This window comes from Aythya ferina (genome assembly GCF_964211825.1).
Source record: "Aythya ferina genome assembly, chromosome: 2".
NCBI classification, from domain to species: domain Eukaryota; kingdom Metazoa; phylum Chordata; class Aves; order Anseriformes; family Anatidae; genus Aythya; species Aythya ferina.
The window spans coordinates 138,199,566-138,220,073 of NC_140297.1; the positions used below are offsets into that span (position 1 = coordinate 138,199,566).

At 43.7% G+C, this 20,508-nt stretch overlaps 1 protein-coding gene across 3 annotated transcripts; it reads left to right on the plus strand.

Moving 5' to 3' along the window:
* The first annotated feature begins 1,769 nt into the window (after window positions 1-1,769).
* On the plus strand, window positions 1,770-17,703 carry KCNS2 (potassium voltage-gated channel modifier subfamily S member 2). Of its 3 annotated transcripts, none has more exons than XM_084510385.1 (2): window positions 1,770-1,858; window positions 13,337-17,703. In XM_084510385.1, exon 2 carries the CDS (start codon window positions 13,374-13,376, stop codon window positions 14,805-14,807), a length of 1,434 nt encoding a protein of 477 aa, XP_084366511.1. In that variant the 5' UTR covers window positions 1,770-1,858; window positions 13,337-13,373; the 3' UTR covers window positions 14,808-17,703. The 3 variants fall into 3 exon arrangements, with proteins under 3 accessions (XP_084366511.1, XP_084366510.1, XP_084366512.1); XM_084510384.1 differs by lacking the exon at window positions 1,770-1,858 and adding an exon at window positions 12,358-12,499; XM_084510386.1 differs by lacking the exon at window positions 1,770-1,858 and adding an exon at window positions 12,656-12,673.
* Window positions 17,704-20,508: the final 2,805 nt, after the last annotated feature.

Consider the following 20,508-nt stretch of genomic DNA (forward strand, 5'->3'; position numbering starts at 1 on the left):
AGAGCTGCTAATAACGATAGGCTGTTATCTTCAGATGGTTTTTGCATTTGCATATTTTCAGGTGTGGCTTTGGCATTCCAGAAGGAACTAGTGATATGTCTTCTTTTCTTGAAAAATATTCCTCCAAAAAGTTTACATCTCCTTCTGTCACTCCAGATTCTTTCCTTCAGGTTTTGTTAATTTTGTAGGTATAATGGTATGCTGGCTGCCCTGCAGTTATAAAAAAAAATCAGAGCCGTATTGTTAAAAGAAGGTCAGTTGGCACATTTGTCTGTATCAATGTCAGGGACAGAAAACACACTGTGGACTTCTAACTGGGTAGGAAACCTTGTTACCTTCCTCCTGAAGCTGCGCATAGTTCCTGTGCTGATTTCTGAACCCAAAGAAAAGTTGACAGCATAGATCTCACTTCTGATCTTCCACAAGTTTTATATACAGCCAATTACACTGACTCCTGTATAGTTGTTTCCAGATAAGTAACACCAGCAAGTAACGATAGTGTTATATAAATACATTTTATCATTTAAGTGTGACTGCTTTCCCATGTTAAAAATTCAAGAATGATCTAGTACATATGTCTACACATAAAGGCGCAATTAATTTCTTCTTGGCAATGGAAATCTCTTACCTCAATCAAAGTCAACATAGAGGCACTAATAAAACAATTAGATTTGAAGTACCTCTGATTGTTTAATAACTTTAGACCTGCATACAAATGAGTCTTCCAGCTTTAAATGTATAGAATGACTGAAAAAGTCTAATGCATTTCCCTGCAGAGGAAAAGAAGCCAAGGCTGGAAGGATTGCATTTGGGATGTAGAAGCAAGAACCATGGAACCACTCATCCAAATTAAATGACATTGTTATTAATATCACTCAGAAGCTGTGTGAAAGAAGACAAGCTGAAAGGATATATTTAAACATGCCAAATGTGTTAGAGATATCTTACATGCATTTCACTGTCCTCAGGTATGCACTAATTGGCTTGTATTTAGGGCTAGCTGACCTGCAAAACACTTTAGTCAGTACACTGGGGAGCCAGAAGAACATATCAGAGAAAAAAAGGACATATTTTTGCCATGATCAGTGCTACTTACAAACGCAGTGACTTACAGCATAAATCTGGGGAACATTAGATTGCTACTATTAGATTAGTTTCTTTCTAATGACTGGGCAAAATCCCCAAATGACACAACTCTTCAGGAAGTCTTTGAGCCAAGCTGAGCTGATGTAGCTCGTGAAAGAGCAACAACAAGCAAAGGGGCCAAAATCGAATGTCATTGATAAGGCTCAGTGATAGGGCAGGAACATCAGTACTTAACCAGTAGTAAATAAAGCACAGCCAATTTGTATTTGAAACGCATCCCTACTAGCTGATAGCCATGCGATGTACCTTTGTTCACGTATATAATATCAAACATGCTAGTTCTGTTGTTCCACTAATGATGCTTGATCTGTAATTTAGGCTTAATGTTTGTCTGCTCAACAAAAGAGCAAAAGCCCCAACTCTCAGCCTTTCCTCCTGTGTCAGGTACTCCAGTCCTTTAAACATCCTAACGGCCCTTCACTGAACTGGTTGTAGTTATGTCCACATCCCTGGTACTGGGGAGCCCAGACCTGCCTGACTGCTCCCCTTAGGAAAACTTTGCTGTCCTGGTCTGTTTCGTTCTGTTCCAGGTTCTCATTCTGCACCCAGCCAAACACAAAATGAACGTCTTTGACTTTGGGAAATAGCTTCTTCTACATGTTTACATTTTATTCCTTTCACAGGTAGAGAGTTGTAAATCTTTCTGAAAATCACCGTGTGGGATAAATTCCCTTGGAAAAGAGAAGGCCAAAGCAACATACCTGTGTTGAAGGTAGGCATGCCAGCTGCTTGTAGTTGAGCTGATGTTAGCTTTAACGAGTGGTCACAGCACTGTGGTCACATTTACATGGATTTGAGTATAAAACAGCAGTTTAAGTACTGTTCTGGGAATGTATATGAGTTGCCAACATGTGCTGAAGTCCAGCCTGGTCTGCATGCTGTCATTACCCATAAGAGCCAGAGGACAGTGTGGGAAGGCCTCTCTGCACAGTAATCCCATGTCCATTTGGCTGTGTAGGCAAGATCCTTGTGTCTTATTTCTTCTTCTGACCTATACTCTTGGGAAAACCTCCAGGAAAAGCCCATGTCCTGCACAGGGAAGCCTCACCGCTGTTGTCCCTCCATCTTTCCAAGGTTGTGTCTCTGATACAAATCTACCCAGATTAACACAGGAATTTAGCAAGGGGAAATGGATCTGTAGATAAGAGAAATTTTCCTGGCTTAGCTATTTGGCTACATTGCAGTAAGAATACCTATCTAGAAAGCGTTTCCTGTTACTAAAGACATCATTGAGGAATGTTTAATTCTTAGCAGAACTGCAGTTCTTGTTCTACACAATCCAGATGATATAAATAAATAAACCATGAAATGTTCAGAGAAGACAAATCACCAGTCCATCAAAATGCCTGATAAATTTGTTCAGCAGACTGGACTACAGGCATGTTCAATGAATCATCATCACCGAGAGTAAATAAATTCAGATTAAGAAAAACTTGATTGAATCATGCTGAAGTTTGGCACTTAACAAAATAGATCAGTCTGAAGTCTTGCATTAGGAACACATAATCTCTTAAGATTTATGAGTGTTATTGCACACCACATATGTTTCTAGGTTACTGTTTGCTGTGTTGAGAACTGGATGCTCTGAGCATTTGCCTGCTATTACACATCTTAAACTCCAAGAAACTGTTCTCCTTGCTCTCCTCTTTGGGGTACAGAATGAACTTTTACAGTAGTAAACTTCCTGATTGCTTCCTTTCCCCCAGTCAAATTCCCAGTCTCTCCCAGACAATTTCTGGTTCCATCTGATTATTTAATGCTGTTTGCTAACAAATCTGCAGTGTGTTGCCACATAGCCAAAATGTGAATGGACTGCAAGCTGAACTCAGTCACTTTGGTTCAGCCAGTGGAAAGAATCCTCAGCTTTTTTAATCCAGTGACACAATCCCCAGACACTGGTCATTTCATTAATCTTTTTTTGGTAGCTGTATATTAGGAACAACACATGTCCATGGAAATCTTCTAAACCACAAATCAAGACAAGAAATGTCCACTTTTTTATCAATAATTACTTTTGTTTAATGTTTATGTTATGGCAATATCCAGAGGTCACAATCGGGGTGGAAATCCAGATGTGCTGACTGCTGTGGAGATGGGAAGGTAAAGCCCTTTACAAAGCAAATTTAAAAATCATAAACACTTACAAATCGGATGGTAAGTTTTTCTTTGGTGTAATAGCATACAAACCTCAAATATCTTTGCATTTAAGGTTTTCATTGTGCTGCAGATATTGGCTGGGGATAGAGTTAGTATTATCAGCCTTATTATACGTACCAAGAGGTATAATATGCAGTTTGAGTTCCAGACTAACACTGTGGAGGACTCTCCTCTTAGCCTTGGATAACAATCATATTTTACAGAATGCTTGAAAAAGCAAACTGGGATTTACAGCTAGCATTAGGGATTGTGGGTTGACATTGTCAGAAGTTGATATTTATAACCTGAGTGTTATCACACAGGCAACAAAGCCTCGTGTCTTTATCCAAGTAACCAGGTGCATTTTCATCTGGAAATACTGATCTTCCCCATACCCTCCAACTCACATTTTAGTGAAGGAAGTGACAGAGTCTTTGGAGGGCCCAAAACTGCATTTCAAGAGGATGCAGGATAACATGGCAGAATTTTAAGTATGTTCAGTGCAAATCAAAGTGCGATCAGCGTAAGCAACCTCTAAAGCTACAGAAATAAACAAAAACTCATACATACTAATTTTGTACCAAAGCCCTGTCCTAAAGACTCATTAATATTGATGGATACCATAAACATTGCAGATACACACATACACATATACACAGATGCATGCACACTAATAATATTTGTCGTATTATGACCCGCTTCTGAAATGAGTTTCTTCTGAAATACAAAAGTAATATTCACCAAAGCAAACATTTCCTTGGTTACCCTGATGCTCCAGCCCATTTGTAGGGCAGACAGGACCGCTGTACAAAGCAGCCTCTTCTGCAGGCTGCAGGATATGGCTCAGTCAGATGTTCTCTGTCTACTGACATGATCTGTGTGATGCTCAGTTAACACTTTAAATCAACTCCAACAACACTGAGAGCTACCCTAACTACCCTACTACTGAGTACTAACCCTACTACCATGCCTTGGCTGGCTGAGGTACATCTAAGCAAATATTTTGTCCAAGGAACTGCAGAGAAACAATCTGCAGAGCATGAATCTATGACAAGTTCTCTGTGGAAAATGTGGCCCAAGGTGGGACACGCAAAAGGAAGCATGGCTAGTGTGTGCACTTGGCAGGGGGACTGGGGAAAAGTGAAGGGAAGAACAAGGAGCAAACTGGAAGGGAAGAAGAACCCCTGTAAGAGCATAACAAGTACCACTGCATCTCAAACAGCTCTCATTCCCAGACACAGCAGCAATTTATCTGCTCTACTTGGGGCAGATTGTGTGAGTCACAAATAGGATTTCACAGCCAGCAGCAAACTTGTGAGCCATAAAACCCACTCCCTACAATTACAAAGCGATCACCTCACAGTGATGTTGTAAGGCCTGATCAACTTATATTTATATAGCACTTGGAGATCCTCAGATGAAAGTCGCTATAAAAAGCTAAGGATTTTTCATAGTGTTCATAGACCACCTGCTCAGACCAGAAGCATTCACTTTTAACATTGCTTGAGCCAGCTACCAATCTGATATCTCCACGGGAATTTCCTAAAACAGATGTGGCTGTCACATTTAATCTCTCTTTTACTAGGAACTCTGAGAAAAAGGAACTCCTGGAAAAGGAAATAAAACAAATCGCATTAAAACTGATGGTGAGAAGAAGCCCCGTAATTCTGTTCCCACAGCTCATGGATTCTCCATCTGTACCTTTCAGAAAGCTGCCATTAGTGACTAACTCCACTAGCTCCACAAATTAGACCTGACCTAGATTCACTGAAGTCTTTGTTCAGCAGCTGGTTAGTGTAATGTTCTGACTGCAGCAAAGTTCAGAATTGCTCTACAAAGCAGTGGTTTGAAAAGAAAAACAAATAAAATGGAATTCATGTTTCCCTGCGCTCACAACACGCTAGCCCCACTCAACTTTATACCAAATGTATGTCAGTGAGCTGAGTGGTGAGGTTTAAATGACTGCAGTATTCTCATAACTCCATAGCATGCTCTTGAAAAAAAAAATACTGCATTATTTCCTCTTACTCTTTATTATAGAAATAACAAACTCCAGGAGACCAAAGAAAAGCATGGTTCTGAAAACCAGAGGTGGTTATAATTAAGCATATCGTTAAGTGCTTTGTTGAATTAAGGTTAAAAAATCTGAAGTTTAAAATCATGTTAGCAAAGGATAAAACAGTTCAGAGGGTTTTTTAAAATCTGATCTGAACCATATGAAACTTTTCTGAGCATGGATCTGGACTGGCATCCCTTCAAAATAAGGTTTCCCATGATGTTTTGGACTTTCTGCATTGTGTGTAGAAACTGAGCACAGATGTCCCGACATGTTTCAGAGACTTTAAAACCTTTTGTTTCACGATAACAGTGGGAAACATTAATTAGAATCTTATTTAGTGATCCAGTTTGGTGGTGTTTTTGTTTTGTTTTCTTTTTGAATTGGCTTGCTCTTATTTTAAATATAATCCAAAAATATCAAAATGAATCCAAAGGAAATAGCTTCTTGATCCTTCATCCACTAGTGAGAGATTTCTTAAATATTCTTTGGGATATTTGGAGAGATAGAAGAATGTGCAAACTCCCAATCACACCCTCAGATGGGCAAGTCAAACCTTTAGGATAAATGACAGCCCAAACTGCATTTGAGATACATTTCAGGAAAGGCACTACCATGGTAGAGTTACAGGGGGTGAATCAGAGATGGACCACTGCTGCAAACAGTTCAGTATCATTATTGAAGGGGCAGGGGGTGCTGTCCCATTCGATATGGTCACATAAGCTTTAAGCAGGCTATGGAAAAGTTTTTAAATTCTGTTTGCTGTGTAGGCAGTTATTAGAAAGTAAATGTTTGAAGTTGACTCTGTTTTCCACTAAGCAGATTTTTTTAATAGTCTGTAGCAATCGCAATATGGCTCTGTGTGTCACGAAATATTTCTCTTTCTGCTTTAGTCTGTTACTAAAAGAGGAGCAATCGCTGAAGGCAATACCATTAGAGAAACATATCTTGTTGGCTGAGCACAATGGTTACTTATCTCCTAGACAGTGCCCTTCCAGGCTGCATGCTACAGACAGCTCAGGGAGAGAGAGATTTGTCTTAAATTGCCAGCTGGCAAATTTTGCACGTGGTGGTTTATGAGGCAGTGGTGAATGGTCCACAGGACAGAAACTGGGAGAGAGTATTCACAGCAGCTGTCCTGGGAAGCTTCAGGAAGCTGGCATGCATGACAAGCCTTTCACTCACTCCCTTTTGGCAAGGCTGGGCAGTGAGGATGTACATGTCCCTTTCTTGTCAGGCAGTTACTTCTTTAGTCACCCAAGGCCCTTCACCTTCTTCACTGTCAGGATGATTTTGGAAGCTACCTTTGCTCTTCTCTTGGTGGAGCAGCTGGTGCAACCTAAATAGAGACTGAAGAACTGTGAACTCCAGAGGCCATGATGTACCAGCTCAATTCCTTTCAAGGAATATGAAGATAAAGCAAAGTCTCTGATTCTGGGTAGCTTCATAAAGAGCAGACAATGATGGGGTTTCATACTGAATAAGCTGAGAGCAATGCGCAGGAGACAGGAACCAGCAGCTTCTGATTCTGTGCTGAGATGGACAAAGGTTAGAGGTAGAAGTGCAGGAGCCTCTGATGGTCCTCTGTGATCAGAGCTGGGTCCCAACACTTGTTATCTCCCAAAAATCTTTCTACCCAAATCTCTATGACCTCAACCACAGAGGCATCCAAGGGCCTAGGTGAGCATTCTCTCAAGGCAGCATTTGGTCTCTCCTTCTTTCCTAGGAAACAGAATTGACCTACAAGAGCCCATCTGACACCACACAAAATGGGCAGCTCTTCTACTGTGTCTGTCTTGAGATAACTCCTCCTGTTCATGGGAATTAATGATGCTACAGAGGACAGAAAGCATTTGTCTTTGGGGCTATACAGTGGATAATGTAGTGGGCCACTTAAGGCACTCAGAAGGAAACAGTGCCTCAGTCCAGGAACATTGCACCCCTATCTGCCTTGCTCCATCCATATGGGGCAGAAATTACAGGCTGCTCACAATCGTTTACCTTCTTTGTTTCCAAAATTGCAGCTTTCAGGTGGCACCTAGTCAAAATAAAAACACAACGTGAGTCACTGACAGGAAATAACAGTGCAGGGGAATGCAGATTTTGCCAGGTTTTATGTGGCAGATTAAAGAGTAGCTCTGGAACTTCCAGCAGGCAGAGGTTAGGGAGCATCAGGCCGTTGGGGTAGCTAGTGAGGGATCATGGTGGCAACCCAGGTGTGGCACATGTATTTTCTGCTCTCCCTCTGCAGAAACACTTTTGCAACGTGCAGGGAATGTCACGCGTGTGCCTGCTTTCCATATCCGTTCTATCATAGAACGGAGTCATACCATAGAACGGCTTGGGTTGGAAGGGACCTTAAAATCCATTTAGTTCCAGCCCCCTGCCATGGGCAGGGACACCTCCCACCAGCTCAGGTTGCCCAAAGCCCCATCCAGCCTGGCCTTGAGCACCTCCAGGGATGGGGCATCCACAGCTTCTCTGGGCCGCCTGTGCCAGGGCCTCACCACCCTCTGAGTGAAAAGTTTCCTCCTAACATCTAATCTAAATCTTGGACTTCTTCCAGCGCAACATCTTAAATCTAAACCTGCAGTCCTGAAAACCCTTTTTCCCTGTTGCTTATTGCTACTGGAAATGGTTTGCAGTTCCAAAGTACAACCATGTCTCTCCTTTAACATAGAATACCTATGGTACAGATACCTACACCTGAGCTAGGCATTGGTTATATATACACTCACAACTGGTGTGGCTCATTCAGAGCAGCTCAATAAAATGAAAAAACTTGGTGCTGAGGATATTATGTGCAAGCCATAGATGAATCAGGGTTTAGTTGGAGTAGCTCTAGGTTAGTCTTGTGGACTGAATATTCATTTGTTTTGGACTGCATTAGACATACTCCTGCAGCTTAGCTTTCAGGACATTTTTATCCAAAAGGAGTACAGTTCTCGGCCTCAGTGTAAACCAAATCACAGCACTGGCGCCAATCAGGAGGATGACTTCAAAAGCACAACCCTAATCCCAAGCAGAATGCTCACGTAAACATACCCACTGCAGCTCCTCTAATATTTTTCAGTTGGGTTTGTAGGCTTGGTTCATTCAACCCATCTCAGACTCCAGTTTTCAGTAGGGTACAAAAAGCTGAAATTCCACAGTCTGTACTAAGTGGAAGCCAGAGATCCTTTCTTGCCTTGCACACCATGACTCTGGGGTATGGTGATTTCCCCAAGGAAGACAGCGCTGCCTGCCCACAGGGCTTGCAAAGGTAAATATTATCAAGTGTCCCTTGTAGTCAAGCATCAGGTGCTGCAGGCACAGCGGAGACTAAGCAGGTCAAGTCTCAACAAAAGGCAGGGGACAGCAGAGTCATCACAGCAAACCTTCATTGCTCATGCAGTCTGAGCACCGCAAATGATCAGGATTTGCCACTGTAGAGCCACTGTCAGGCAAAATGAAATGCAGGCTGCGTGGTTCATTTCCTTCGGCAGCCAGATGGCCTTTCTGTGGTCCACAAGAGTTTCACTTTGTCACATCAGAGGTTTGTTTTCAGACATCACTGCCACTGCCTTGTGAACTTCGAGCTTAGTAATGCATTTGACTCACCTCCCTCCCCAGCTTTATACTGTAAGTGCCACAACAGCTCGCAGAAAGCCTTTGCCTCCCAAGGAAAGCAGGACTGCCTGTCAGGACACTTACATAATGAGCAGGTTCATGAGCAAATGGCACTGCACTTCTGCCCAGGGTTACAGGAGGGAGGTTTGACATCGTTCTTCCAAGAACAGCTGAAAGATCTTACAGATGGGCTAGACTTGGCTTCTTTAAAACTTCAGTTCAAAAAAGCTGGCCACAGATAATCAGCAGCTAAAAGATTGAGATTGACCACCTTGCTGACATGAGAGGGTAAGAGCAAGGCAGATTTGGACCAAACCCTCCTCTTCATACCTCCTGTCAGATGGGGGCTCTGCCAATTCTGGCTGTACTCACATCATCTGTGTAAGCATCCAGAGAGGGATGAAATTCTTTAAATCCCTCAACTTATTCATTCTTTTTGACTTGGCAATATTCTGTAACACTCCTTTTCCAGTATTTAAATGAGCATTATGTGCAAAAATATATGCGTAAATAAATATTTATAAATATATTTACCAGTTGGCCACAGTCAATGGTTGAGGTAGGAGGAATGATGTCAAGAAAAGATCTTAGCTTTGCTCCCAGCTGTCTGTGAGGCTTTGCAAAGAAAATCAGATTGTGTCTATTGATCTTTAATACATCAAGACTCCAGGATTTTCCAATCTATCTGGTGCAAAAGGAACTGGTCAGCAAGAACGTAAGTTTCAGTCTGGTTCCAGGACCGAAGGGGGATGATCTTCCAGTAAATCTTAATTTCAGACTTCCCACCTCCAGCCTAATAGATGTTTGTGGCCTTACGTCCAAAGTGAATCTATCCACCAGCCAGTGGAAGTGCTGATTAAAACACTGACTTAGGTCCAATATCTTCATTTAGATCCTATTCAATATTTAATTAAGGCTGCAGAAGGAGCCGTTTCACTTCTTCCAAAGCTGACAAGGCACCCAGGTTATCAGTGCCACACGCCCCTGTCAGCATTAAACTCCCTGCAGGGTAGTGCAGGTGTGGGGCTGCCAACAGGGCCAGACGGGGACATGGGCAACGTGTCCAGGTGGCAGCTTCTTACCCCCAGTTTGTTGCCAGCATGGCAATAATTCCCCATTTTGTCACAGTTTGGGTAACTACAAGTCCAAGGCAGGGCATATAGCCATAGGAAGCATGCCACAGGTGTCCCAGCCAGGCACCAGCACCTTCACGCCTTCACATAGCGCTGGCATTTTTCTCATGTTCCTTAAATAACATGGTACCATGTGTATCAATAAAACAGACCCCGTCCCTCTCACATGGTCTCAAACAGCTTATGCCAAGTCAAAGCCATTTTTTGTATTTATTTGATTTATTACTAGTCCTTCCTGAACATCACTCTTTTCCGATTCATCACTAGCTCATCTTCAGAAAAAAAAATGACATATCTGCTTCCTTTTGACGTACCAACCTAGATCATTTGCCTTAGATTCCACCAATGTGAGCGTGTCTGCAGTGATTTGTCCTGTTCTTAGGGCTGGAAAAGGCAAAAGCACTGTGTCAGCGATAGCGGGTGGCTGTGGAGCAGAGTGCATGCCTTGCAGGAACGTTCAGATCAATTTTGGATTACTACCTTGGGTGCTAGCAGCATCTTAGCCTTATTATGAAAATGCTCCGGCTGAGCCAATTAGCCCTAATTACAGGAGCGGCTATATTAGCCTTGGAGGAGTTGTAGCCTTACACAGTGATATTACTTTGCTGTTTAAGTTATTTCCAGCATCTCTGCATGAACTTCTCTGTGCCATTTAATGAGAAAATACAGAAATATCCCAGGTTAGAAATGGAGAGTGACCGGTGACTTTTCCAGGGAAAGGATAAGAACAGAGGTGGATAAATGCACTTCCTGAAACGAGTATGAGGCTGCCTACATATATATATATTTAATTTTTTTTGTAGCCAAGTAGCTTGAAAGGAGAGGACACTGCAAAAGCTTGAAAATCCTTTAAGCATATCTCCACTCAATTTCTTCTAAAACAGCATTAGGGGGCAAAAAATCTAATTTAAAACTAAGAAAGAAAGTAATGAAAAATACATCTTTTTCAAATTCAATATGTTTCAAGCCCCGCGAGATATCTAGGATAGTGCAGAGCTGGTGAAAAGACGTTGCTTGAATGCACTGTCAGCAGTAGCTCACTATTCCTTGCAACATCACTAAGGAACATGAGTTATTTTTGTTCTAATGGTGAGTGGGAAACTGAAGCAGAGAAGTTCTGTGATTTAGCCAAGCCCTGGGGAGCAAGGGGGGGACATCCAGCTCAGAAAGCCCGACGTGGTGGTTCCCAGCCCTGTGTCCTGCCATCCCTGCTCCTGGGCATTAAGAGCCGGTATAATCAGTGCTTCCCCAGTGATGGGTTAATCAGCCCTGAGACGAGGAGGCTGTCACACACGGACTTAACTGTGCAGCTGATGGGAAGCAGGAGAGGTTCGTGAAACGCCACCGGGCATGCGGTGAAGCCTGCTAGGACCCAGAGCCCAGCCTTGGGGCATCTACAGCAAAAGGAGGGACACCCAGGGGAGAGGGGGGGCAGCAGGACAGCCTCCATCCCAGGCACCCACCAGCAGGAAAGCCAAACATCAGCCAGCAGAAGGCAAGCAGGGGCAGTGCCTGCAAGAAGCAGCATCCCTGGGGGGCTGAGGGTGCTGTGGCCCTGTGGGAGTGTCCCCTGAGGTGTGGGGCTCCAGACACATAGAGTGCCAGTGGGACATGGCGGGGTGCTGATGGCACCCCATGTAGGAGGTCTGAGCAGGCTCTGGAGACCACCATCACTGACCTGTCCCACCTCATATCTGTTTGAAGTTACTTGGGCTCTTACAGGGCTGTACCTTAATACCAGGGGGTGTCTTGCGAGTGGGGCTCAAGGGAATGGCCTCATATTGTGCCAGGGGAGGTTCAGGTTGGAAATGAGGAGACATTACTGTCAGAAGGAGCAGCCAGGCACTGGGATAGGGTGCCCAGGGAGGTGGTGGAGTCACCGTCCCTGGGGGTGCTCAAGGAGAGGTTGGACGTGGTGCTTGGGGACGCGGTTCAGTGGTGACACTGGTGTTAGGGTGATGGTTGGACCAGGTGATCTCGGAGATCTCCCCAGCCTCAATGACCGATCCCAATGCCTCCTGGGGCTGAGCTCCAACCCCAGCCACAGGCAGTGGGCGGCGGCCAGGGGCGGCGAGGCACACCCGTACCCCAAGGCACTGGGGGTGTGTGTGTGTGTGTAGGGACGGGGGTGGGGGGGGAGGCTGCAGAAGACCTCCCCCCGTCCCCACAGCCGGCCAGGCAGCCTCACAGCCACCCCCCGCCCAGGGGCGGCTGCGCCATGCCGCCCCTCCCCAGGCGGTGAGGTCGGAGCGGCGGGGAAGAAGGGAGGAGAGGGCGGCCCCCGCGGGGGGTCGTCGCCATGACGAGAGGCAGCGCCGCCGCCGCCGCTGTCCCTTCAGCACCGCGGCGGGAGGAGGAGGCGGCGATGGCGGGACGCGGGCGGGGGCCGTCAGGGCGCCGCGGCCGCTGAGGGAGCACGGTAGGGAGGGAGCCCCCATAATGGGGTTAATGGGGGCGGTGGGGACCAGGGGGGGAAGGAGAGGTGCGGGGGGTGAGGAGGGAGAGGGAGGTGTGGGGGGAAAGGGGGTGGTAGGGGAAAGGGGCTGCGGGAGAGCGGGGCGCGGAGACAAAGGGGGAGCCCCGGGGGGCTTCGGTGGGAGAGGGAAGGGGAAGGGGAGGGAAGGGGGAGAGGGGGGGAAAGGGAAGGGTAAGGAGAGGGAGGAAAAAAAGGGAAATGCAAGGGGAGAAAGAGAGGGATGAATGAGAGAGAGACGGGGGGAGATGGAAGGAAGAGATGAAAGAAAAAGAGAAGGAGATGGAAGACAGATGAAAGAGGAGGAAAGAAGGAAGGAAGGAAAGAAAGATGGAGATGAAAGGAGAGGAAAAAGATAAAGATGAAAGGGAAGAAAGAAAAAGATGAAAGAAAGAAAGAAAAAAGATGAAAGAAAGAAAGAGAAAGAAAAAATGAAAGAAAGGAATGAAATGGAAGGAAGGAAGGAAGGAAGGAAGGAAGGAAGGAAGGAAGGAAGGAAGGAAGGAAGGAAGGAAGGAAGGAAGGAAGGAAGGAAGGAAGGAAGGAAGGAAATTAAAGAAAAAAGAAAAGGAAAGAAAGAAAAATAAAAGGAAAGAAAGAAAAAAGAAAGAAAGAAAGAAAGAAAGAAAGAAAGAAAGAAAGAGAGAGAGAGAGAGAGAAAGAAAATAATAAGAGAGAAAGAAAATATCTGAGAAAGAAAGGAAGAATAAAAGAGAAAGTCAATGGGTGAACATGCTGTAGATTTGCCCATTCTGCTGATTTTTTTGTGCAATTGTATCCTAGGTTTTTACTCCCTGTACACCCCTGGAAGGAGCTCACTATGACAGGGCAGAGTCTGAAGGCTTTATCTGAGGCAAATTTCGAAGACAATGAGATCAGCATCAACGTTGGAGGCTTTAAGAAAAAGATGAGATCCAACACATTGCTAAGGTTCCCCGAGACCAGACTGGGCAAACTGCTGAGCTGCCACTCAAAGGAGTCGATACTGGAGCTCTGCGACGACTATGATGACACCAAGAATGAATTTTATTTTGACAGGAACCCTGAGCTCTTCCCTTACGTGCTACACTTTTATAACACTGGCAAGCTCCATGTGATGGGTGAACTCTGTGTGTTTTCTTTCAGCCAGGAGATTGAATACTGGGGAATCAATGAATTCTTTATAGACTCATGCTGCAGTTACAGCTACCATGGGAGGAAAATGGAGCCAGACCAAGAGAAATGGGAGGAACAAAGTGACCAGGAAAGTACCACATCGTCTTTTGATGAGATCTTGGCATTCTACAATGATGCCTCAAAGTTTGACAAACAACCCTTTGGAAACATCAGGAGGCAGCTCTGGCTGGCTTTGGATAACCCTGGCTACTCAGTCTTAAGCCGAATCTTCAGTGTCCTTTCAATAGTGGTGGTGCTGGGCTCCATCGTGACCATGTGCCTGAACAGCCTCCCAGACTTTCAGATTGTTGACAGCAACGGGACCCCCGAGGAGGACCCTCGCTTTGAAATCGTGGAACACTTTGGTATTGCATGGTTCACTTTTGAACTGGTGGCGAGATTTGCAGTAGCTCCTGACTTTTTAAAATTTTTCAAGCATGCCCTGAATTTGATTGACCTAATGTCTATCCTACCATTTTATATTACCTTAATTGTCAACTTGGTGGTGGAAAGTAGTCCAACCTTGGCAAATTTAGGCAGGGTTGCACAAGTCCTGAGACTCATGAGGATCTTTCGCATCTTAAAGCTTGCTAGACACTCAACAGGTCTCAGGTCTCTTGGAGCCACCCTGAAGTATAGCTACAGAGAGGTAGGGCTTCTTTTACTTTACCTCTCTGTTGGCATCTCCATTTTCTCAGTCGTGGCTTACACCATTGAAAAAGAAGAGAACGAGGGGTTAGCCACCATCCCTGCTTGCTGGTGGTGGGCTACGGTTAGCATGACCACGGTTGGCTACGGGGATGTTGTGCCAGGGAGCACTGCTGGCAAGTTGACGGCATCTGCATGCATCCTAGCCGGCATCCTAGTGGTAGTGCTTCCCATTACACTGATCTTCAATAAATTCTCCCACTTCTACAGGCGTCAGAAGCAGTTAGAGAGTGCCATGAGAAGCTGTGATTTTGGCGATGGCATGAAAGAAGTTCCATCGGTCAATTTAAGGGACTACTATGCTTATAAAGTTAAATCCCTTATGGCCAGTCTTACCAATATGAGCAGGAGTACCCCCAGTGAGCTGAGCCTGAATGATTCACTGCATTAGTGTACAAGTTTGACAGCAGTTTGCATGAGAGCTATCAAGAGCTATGTTTATGAATGTTTTCCTATTTGTCCTTTTTTTTTTTTTTTTTTTTTCCCTAGAGGGTAATGTTGCTGACACTGCACTAACTTTGCACTTGAGAAACTAAAGAAATTTATATTACAAGTTGACAGTTTGCACATCCTCATCCTGTTGCATCGGTACTGAATGCTGACCTTTTCATACAAGTGTTACCACTGCCATGGCATTAGTGCTAGCAGTATAGTGATGATTTGCTACTTTGTGCACTTCCTCATTTGAGCAGAGAAATGAGCGAACCCGAGTGGAATAAAAATTCTCAGCTGTGAAACTAGGGATGAACAAATCACCTATCACCTATACTGGTATCTGTACTAGTTCAAGACCATCACGAGGAAAGTGCAGGACTTCTGATGCATTTTATAACCATTTTTAAAGAATCACCTGTGAATCACTGACATGGGAACACTTTTCCCCTTCTTTCTGACTGGTAATTCTGCTCGTCATGTGTCTGAACACACCTCTGAGCTTCACATTTCAGTGGAAGTTTGCTTACTCTTTAGCACACGTGTTAAAAACTGGGTGTTCTTGTTTTGAAATGCTGTATACAGTAGTACTTTTTAGAAGCTCCTCAGCATAGACCTACCTCTGTTTCCAACATTAGGTCAACACCGAGCCCTCTGGAGAAGCCCAACCCTCATTTTCAGATAGCTGCATATTCAAAGACTTCCTCAAGTGACTGTAGGTGCGGAGGGGCATGAAGACATCTCAGGTTTCTCTTTTCAGAGGGCATGTGCTCACCACTTGGTTCCAGTGAAATGCTCTGCGTTTCAGCCCATCAAAATGGTTCTGAGATTAGCCACACAAAAACGTGGGTTTTCAACAATTAGGAGCTCCAGTGGAAAATCTGGATTTGTTTAATGAAGAGAAATATTCCCACATGAACAGTACAGGCAGCATTTTAGGAACTGACATTCATATACTGCAAAAAGACTAATTATAAAGTTGCCATATGTGATGCCGAGATACAAAATCTAATTTTATCAGGAAAGCTTGAAAGCAGGTGTTGATGGCAGCCAATTCCATTACGCTTTCTGCCAAGGAAACTCTAAGGGGGAAAAAAAATACCCTGCAAGTCACATTTTCCCTCTGAAAAGAACTCACAAGTTACAGCTAAGACTGTAAGGGCCTAAGAAAAGAACAGATACAGAAAAAGAGCTTAATACTGCACTCACTGTGGGCAGATCCTCCCACCCGGTTTTGTGACGTAGCCGGTTTAAATCCTCTCAAGGGCTGGCCTGTACTTTTTCAAGTCTTTTTCTTCTAAGAGAGCAGATCGTCTGGGTTCTCAAGAGTAACCGTGAATCTGCATAAACTTATTTTTTGAGTGATCAGCCTTTTCCCTTACGTAATTGTACAGAGATCAAACACTTGTAGCCAGCGGGTAGAGCCTTCAGATTGCTGGTGTGAGCTCTGCTATGAAACAAACTCCTGGCACTCAGAGGGCAGAGCGGCATTTCTTTTCAAGTCCTGCAATTTTTCTGCCTCATTTATTACACATTTTGCTACTTTTTTATTTATATTTTTTCTTGTGAAGACTAGAGATGTTCAGAAAAATTAAAACTGGTTAGGACAGAAAATACTAGAGCTAAATTAGTCCTGTTTGGAAGCCTGTGCTTACATACCATAGCAAGGAGTGGCACCCAAATTAAAGCCACCCAACTGGCAGAATAAAGCAAATATGGTATGGATACATCCTTTTTTTGGACTGTTAGGGGTTGCTGTCTGGTCTGGATCTTTTGGTGGTGGTGTTGTATCAGCTCCACCTAAAACCAGAAAGCTGAGCACCCGGGATCAGATTCCAGTGATCTGTTGAAGGATACACAATGGGAAATAACTTATACCTCACCCCACTCTCCCCAAAAAATTCCCTTTGAACACCTTCCCCGGAGGTCAGTAAGCCAGGAATTGTGAGGAAAACAGGTCCTTTCTAGCCTTACCAAAATAAAATGTGAACAGATTTCAACATAGCCTGTACAAGCCGTAAAGTCAGCAGGCAAGAAGTTGCTCGGTATCTCCAAACGTCAAAAAGCCTTATACATGGCCCTGAAGATTGACTTGGATAACACAAATTAGGCATTCAAACTTGAGGTTTTTGGCTAAGATTTCTTACTTCTGGAAGGCTGGTTCAAGTTCTGTACTGGGTCTTCACAGGCACAAATACAATTGTCTTGTCCCTTCTTCGTATTGCATGAGTCTAAACTATCATACACCTACAAATACCCACCCAAAACATGGCACAGCACCTGTTGGATTGAAACTCTGTGAAAGAAACAAGAGAAGGAAGAGAAGGGTTTGTGTAGCACATCCACCCACTCCAGGCAGGTTAAATACTGCCAGGGAGGCAAAATCTCCCATTGGTGTTGAGACCAACACGGCCCCCAGAGAACCTTGCTAAGGTTCTCTTAAACCCTAAGCAGTGGGTTTATCTCAGTTTCATGAGCAGTAGATTCACGGAGTCCAAAACCAGTGACTTTCAGGGAAGTTATTTGAGGAGACCTGTAAACTTGCCAAAGAGTCACAAATTTCCTCAGCTGTTGTGAGTTTAGCATTGCACAGGTTGATTCCAAACTTTGCAACACACCATTTCAATAACCTATAGCTTATCTTATGTTCTAGATTTATTACTCGTAGGGCTGATGCTCTGTCATTTCTGCAAGTATTGAATGGAATGTGTCCAAATTGCGTTTTACTAAAGAAAATGAAATACCCCAAGGAATTATGACTTTTATTGTACTGGTTGAAAGGAATTTTCATTATTGCTTTTTTATATAAGTGCTTTGGATCAAAGACACTAAATAAATAAAGTACTGAAATTTAATATGTTCTCATTATCATGACAATGACTTTATGCAGGACGCAGGAATTCCCTTCATAAACTTAACCAGCTCCATGTTAGAAGTAGTCAGACGTCGCTCCCACTACTCTGGAAGTGCATTCCAGAGCCGTGCTGCTCTCCAAGGCTTGTGCAACTTTTAGCATAATTTTATTAAGAGCTGCTTTATATGAGGCCTTTCTCATGCCAGCACTCTTCTGTAGCTTAAATAATTCCTCTTCCTCCTAGAGGTTGCACGCGTGATGTATAGATAGACAGCCATCAGATGCACTTACAGGCTTATTTTCTGGGGGTGATACCTGCCAAGATCCTTTTAGCTTTCTTTTTGCAAGCCTCCTTCCTCTGATTATCCTAGGGGATGTAGCTTTTTTTTTTTTCTTTTTTCTTTTTTTTTTTTTTTTTTTTTCTGCCTTACTTCTGCTTAGATTTAATCTGAGCTGGCACTGCACAGCATTGTATCTTGAATGAGATCACTTTATACACCACTATCAATATTTGCTTAGGCTAACAGATTTTTTTCACTGAGGAGGATGACAATTATTCTGAGTAAAGTAATGTCGTTGTCTTAACTCACCAAAATTACCTAGGTGCTAGGTCCAAAATTATGAGGCCCATCCTTCCTGCCATTTTATGAATTAACCTATTGCCAGTGCTTAGTCCAGTCTGTGGTGGAAGTCTTCATTTCTTATTAAACAGAAAAATTTTTATATTTTAAGGAAGACTTCAATATCTCAAAAGCTTTTATGAGAAGAGGAGTGCTTTTTGAGTAACCAGTACTTGCCCCAGGCATTTTAAATCACTGGTTTGTAAGAGCAGGGCATGTTCAGGTATAAAACTACAGGTCAGAATCAAAGTATTGGTGGACTAATTGGCAACTTTCTCCAGTATCTGAAACTTGAACATCATTGTGGTCAACAACCCGCTTACTGTGGGTGTGCAGTTTAGTGAAAACGTTGCTCGTGGCATGTGCTCCTCCTGCCTGTTGATGGTCACCTGCCTGGCAGCAGTGAAAGTGCTGCTACTGCTCTCCTTGGGCTGAAAGTCCCGAAGTGCTTAAATGAGGATTATGGTAATATTCCAAATGAAGACACTTACTTTATTGCCAGGAATGAACTGTTAGAGAATCTTGATTTCTCGTACAAACCTAGGCTATCATTCAGAGATGTCCCCGAGAAGCAATATGTTGCGTTATTTTCCCGAGATGTAAAATCTATACATAGATTGTGATTAAGCTTTTTATGTGTGTTCGGATTTTGTATTACTGCCTGTTTTACGATTCACATACTTCCATCACTTGCAAATTCTCTCTCCCTGCAGACTACCTTACCCACTTTGAAAGCAGACTGTCTTTTCTTCACATAGCACAGCATGGTCTACTTCACAAGGAAAACTTAAGAACAAAGAACTTTGCATTTAATTTTCCAACTTGAATACCTTCGGTATGGGTACCCATTTTTTTGTACAGGACTTTATGAGATGGCAGCAAACTACAGTATCTGGTGCTCTTTGTACTGCGTTTCTTGTCCCCCTAGTGTGCTACTCACTTGAGATCTCAGCATTGTGCCACCACATGGAAATTAAATGCAAAAAATATGTATATTAACACAGAGATGAAGACTTTATTTACATTTCAGGACATTGTTAGTATATATTATAATAAAAGAGAAGCCTTCATTTTCTTGTTTTCAGGTTTATTTTAAATACAGACATCAAGCTAAATTTCTACTTCATAAATGCAGTAAATTGGGGGGAGGGAGGGGATTGAAACACATTTTTTAGATGAGCAAATAGCACGAGCTTCTTGCTCTCTACCTCACAGATTAGGGACTAAGCAGCATACCAACAGCACTTGTAGGTGCTAAATCAATTTGACACGACCTTTCAACTCTTCCAAACCAAGCCCTGTCCTCGGAGGCCCCAGCTGTGCACATACAAGCAGGAGGAAGCCCCTGGAGTAACTGCTCTTGCTCGTATCCTGTGGTGAGGTGTTGTACCAAAACTAGTCTTTTCTTATAATTTTCATTTTTTTGTTTTTGTTTTCTCCCCAATTTATGCACCTGGCTTCCTCCTTAGTTACACCAGAAATTAATTTTAACTCCTGTAACTTATTTTTAAGCTGCCCCACTATTTAGGCAGAGCTAGAACAGTATTCCTATCTGGTTTCTGAAGCATCTTTTACAGATTCTGCCTTTTCCTTTTGGGGAAAAAAAATAATAATAATAATAAAAAAAAGATAAATAAAAGCACTAAGCTTTTCACCTGAGAATAATCAACAGGGTTTCCAGTGCCACAAGAGGCAATACATTACTCAAAGCACCAGTTCTCCACCCACTTGATTCGCAGTCATAATGGATTTGCAACTGAGCAACTGCTGAGCTTGTATCGCCCTCATCAAGGTTTGTTAATCCCTTCACCTCTCGTGCATAAAGGGATGGGTCATCAGCTGGAAGAGGCAACCTCCAAGCAGTCTCAAAAGTATTTCCCAAAATAGCGCGATGCTGCTGGCCAAGGTCTGGCTCTGGTGCTTATTTCTGCTCCTAGTACAGCAAATGGGGAATCATCTCAGCCTCTGGTTGAGAGTCAGACTGACCTCCCACTAGACAAGGAGCAACTTGTTTGCCTGACATCATCTCACCCCTTTCACACAACCCTAAATCATGGAAGTCTTCGCTTTGATAAACGCATGCAGCTGGCTGGAGGAGGCAGCGGCACGCAGCCAACCCTTCAACTTCACAGAAGCGTGGAAGAAACATCAGCACCTCCAGCTCTTCTTCCTTCCAAGGTACAAGC

Coding starts and splice junctions, on each gene's coding strand:
- KCNS2 (XM_084510385.1), top strand. CDS start 13,374: ATGACAGGGCAGAGTCTGAAGGCTTTATCTGAGGCAAATTTCGAAGAC.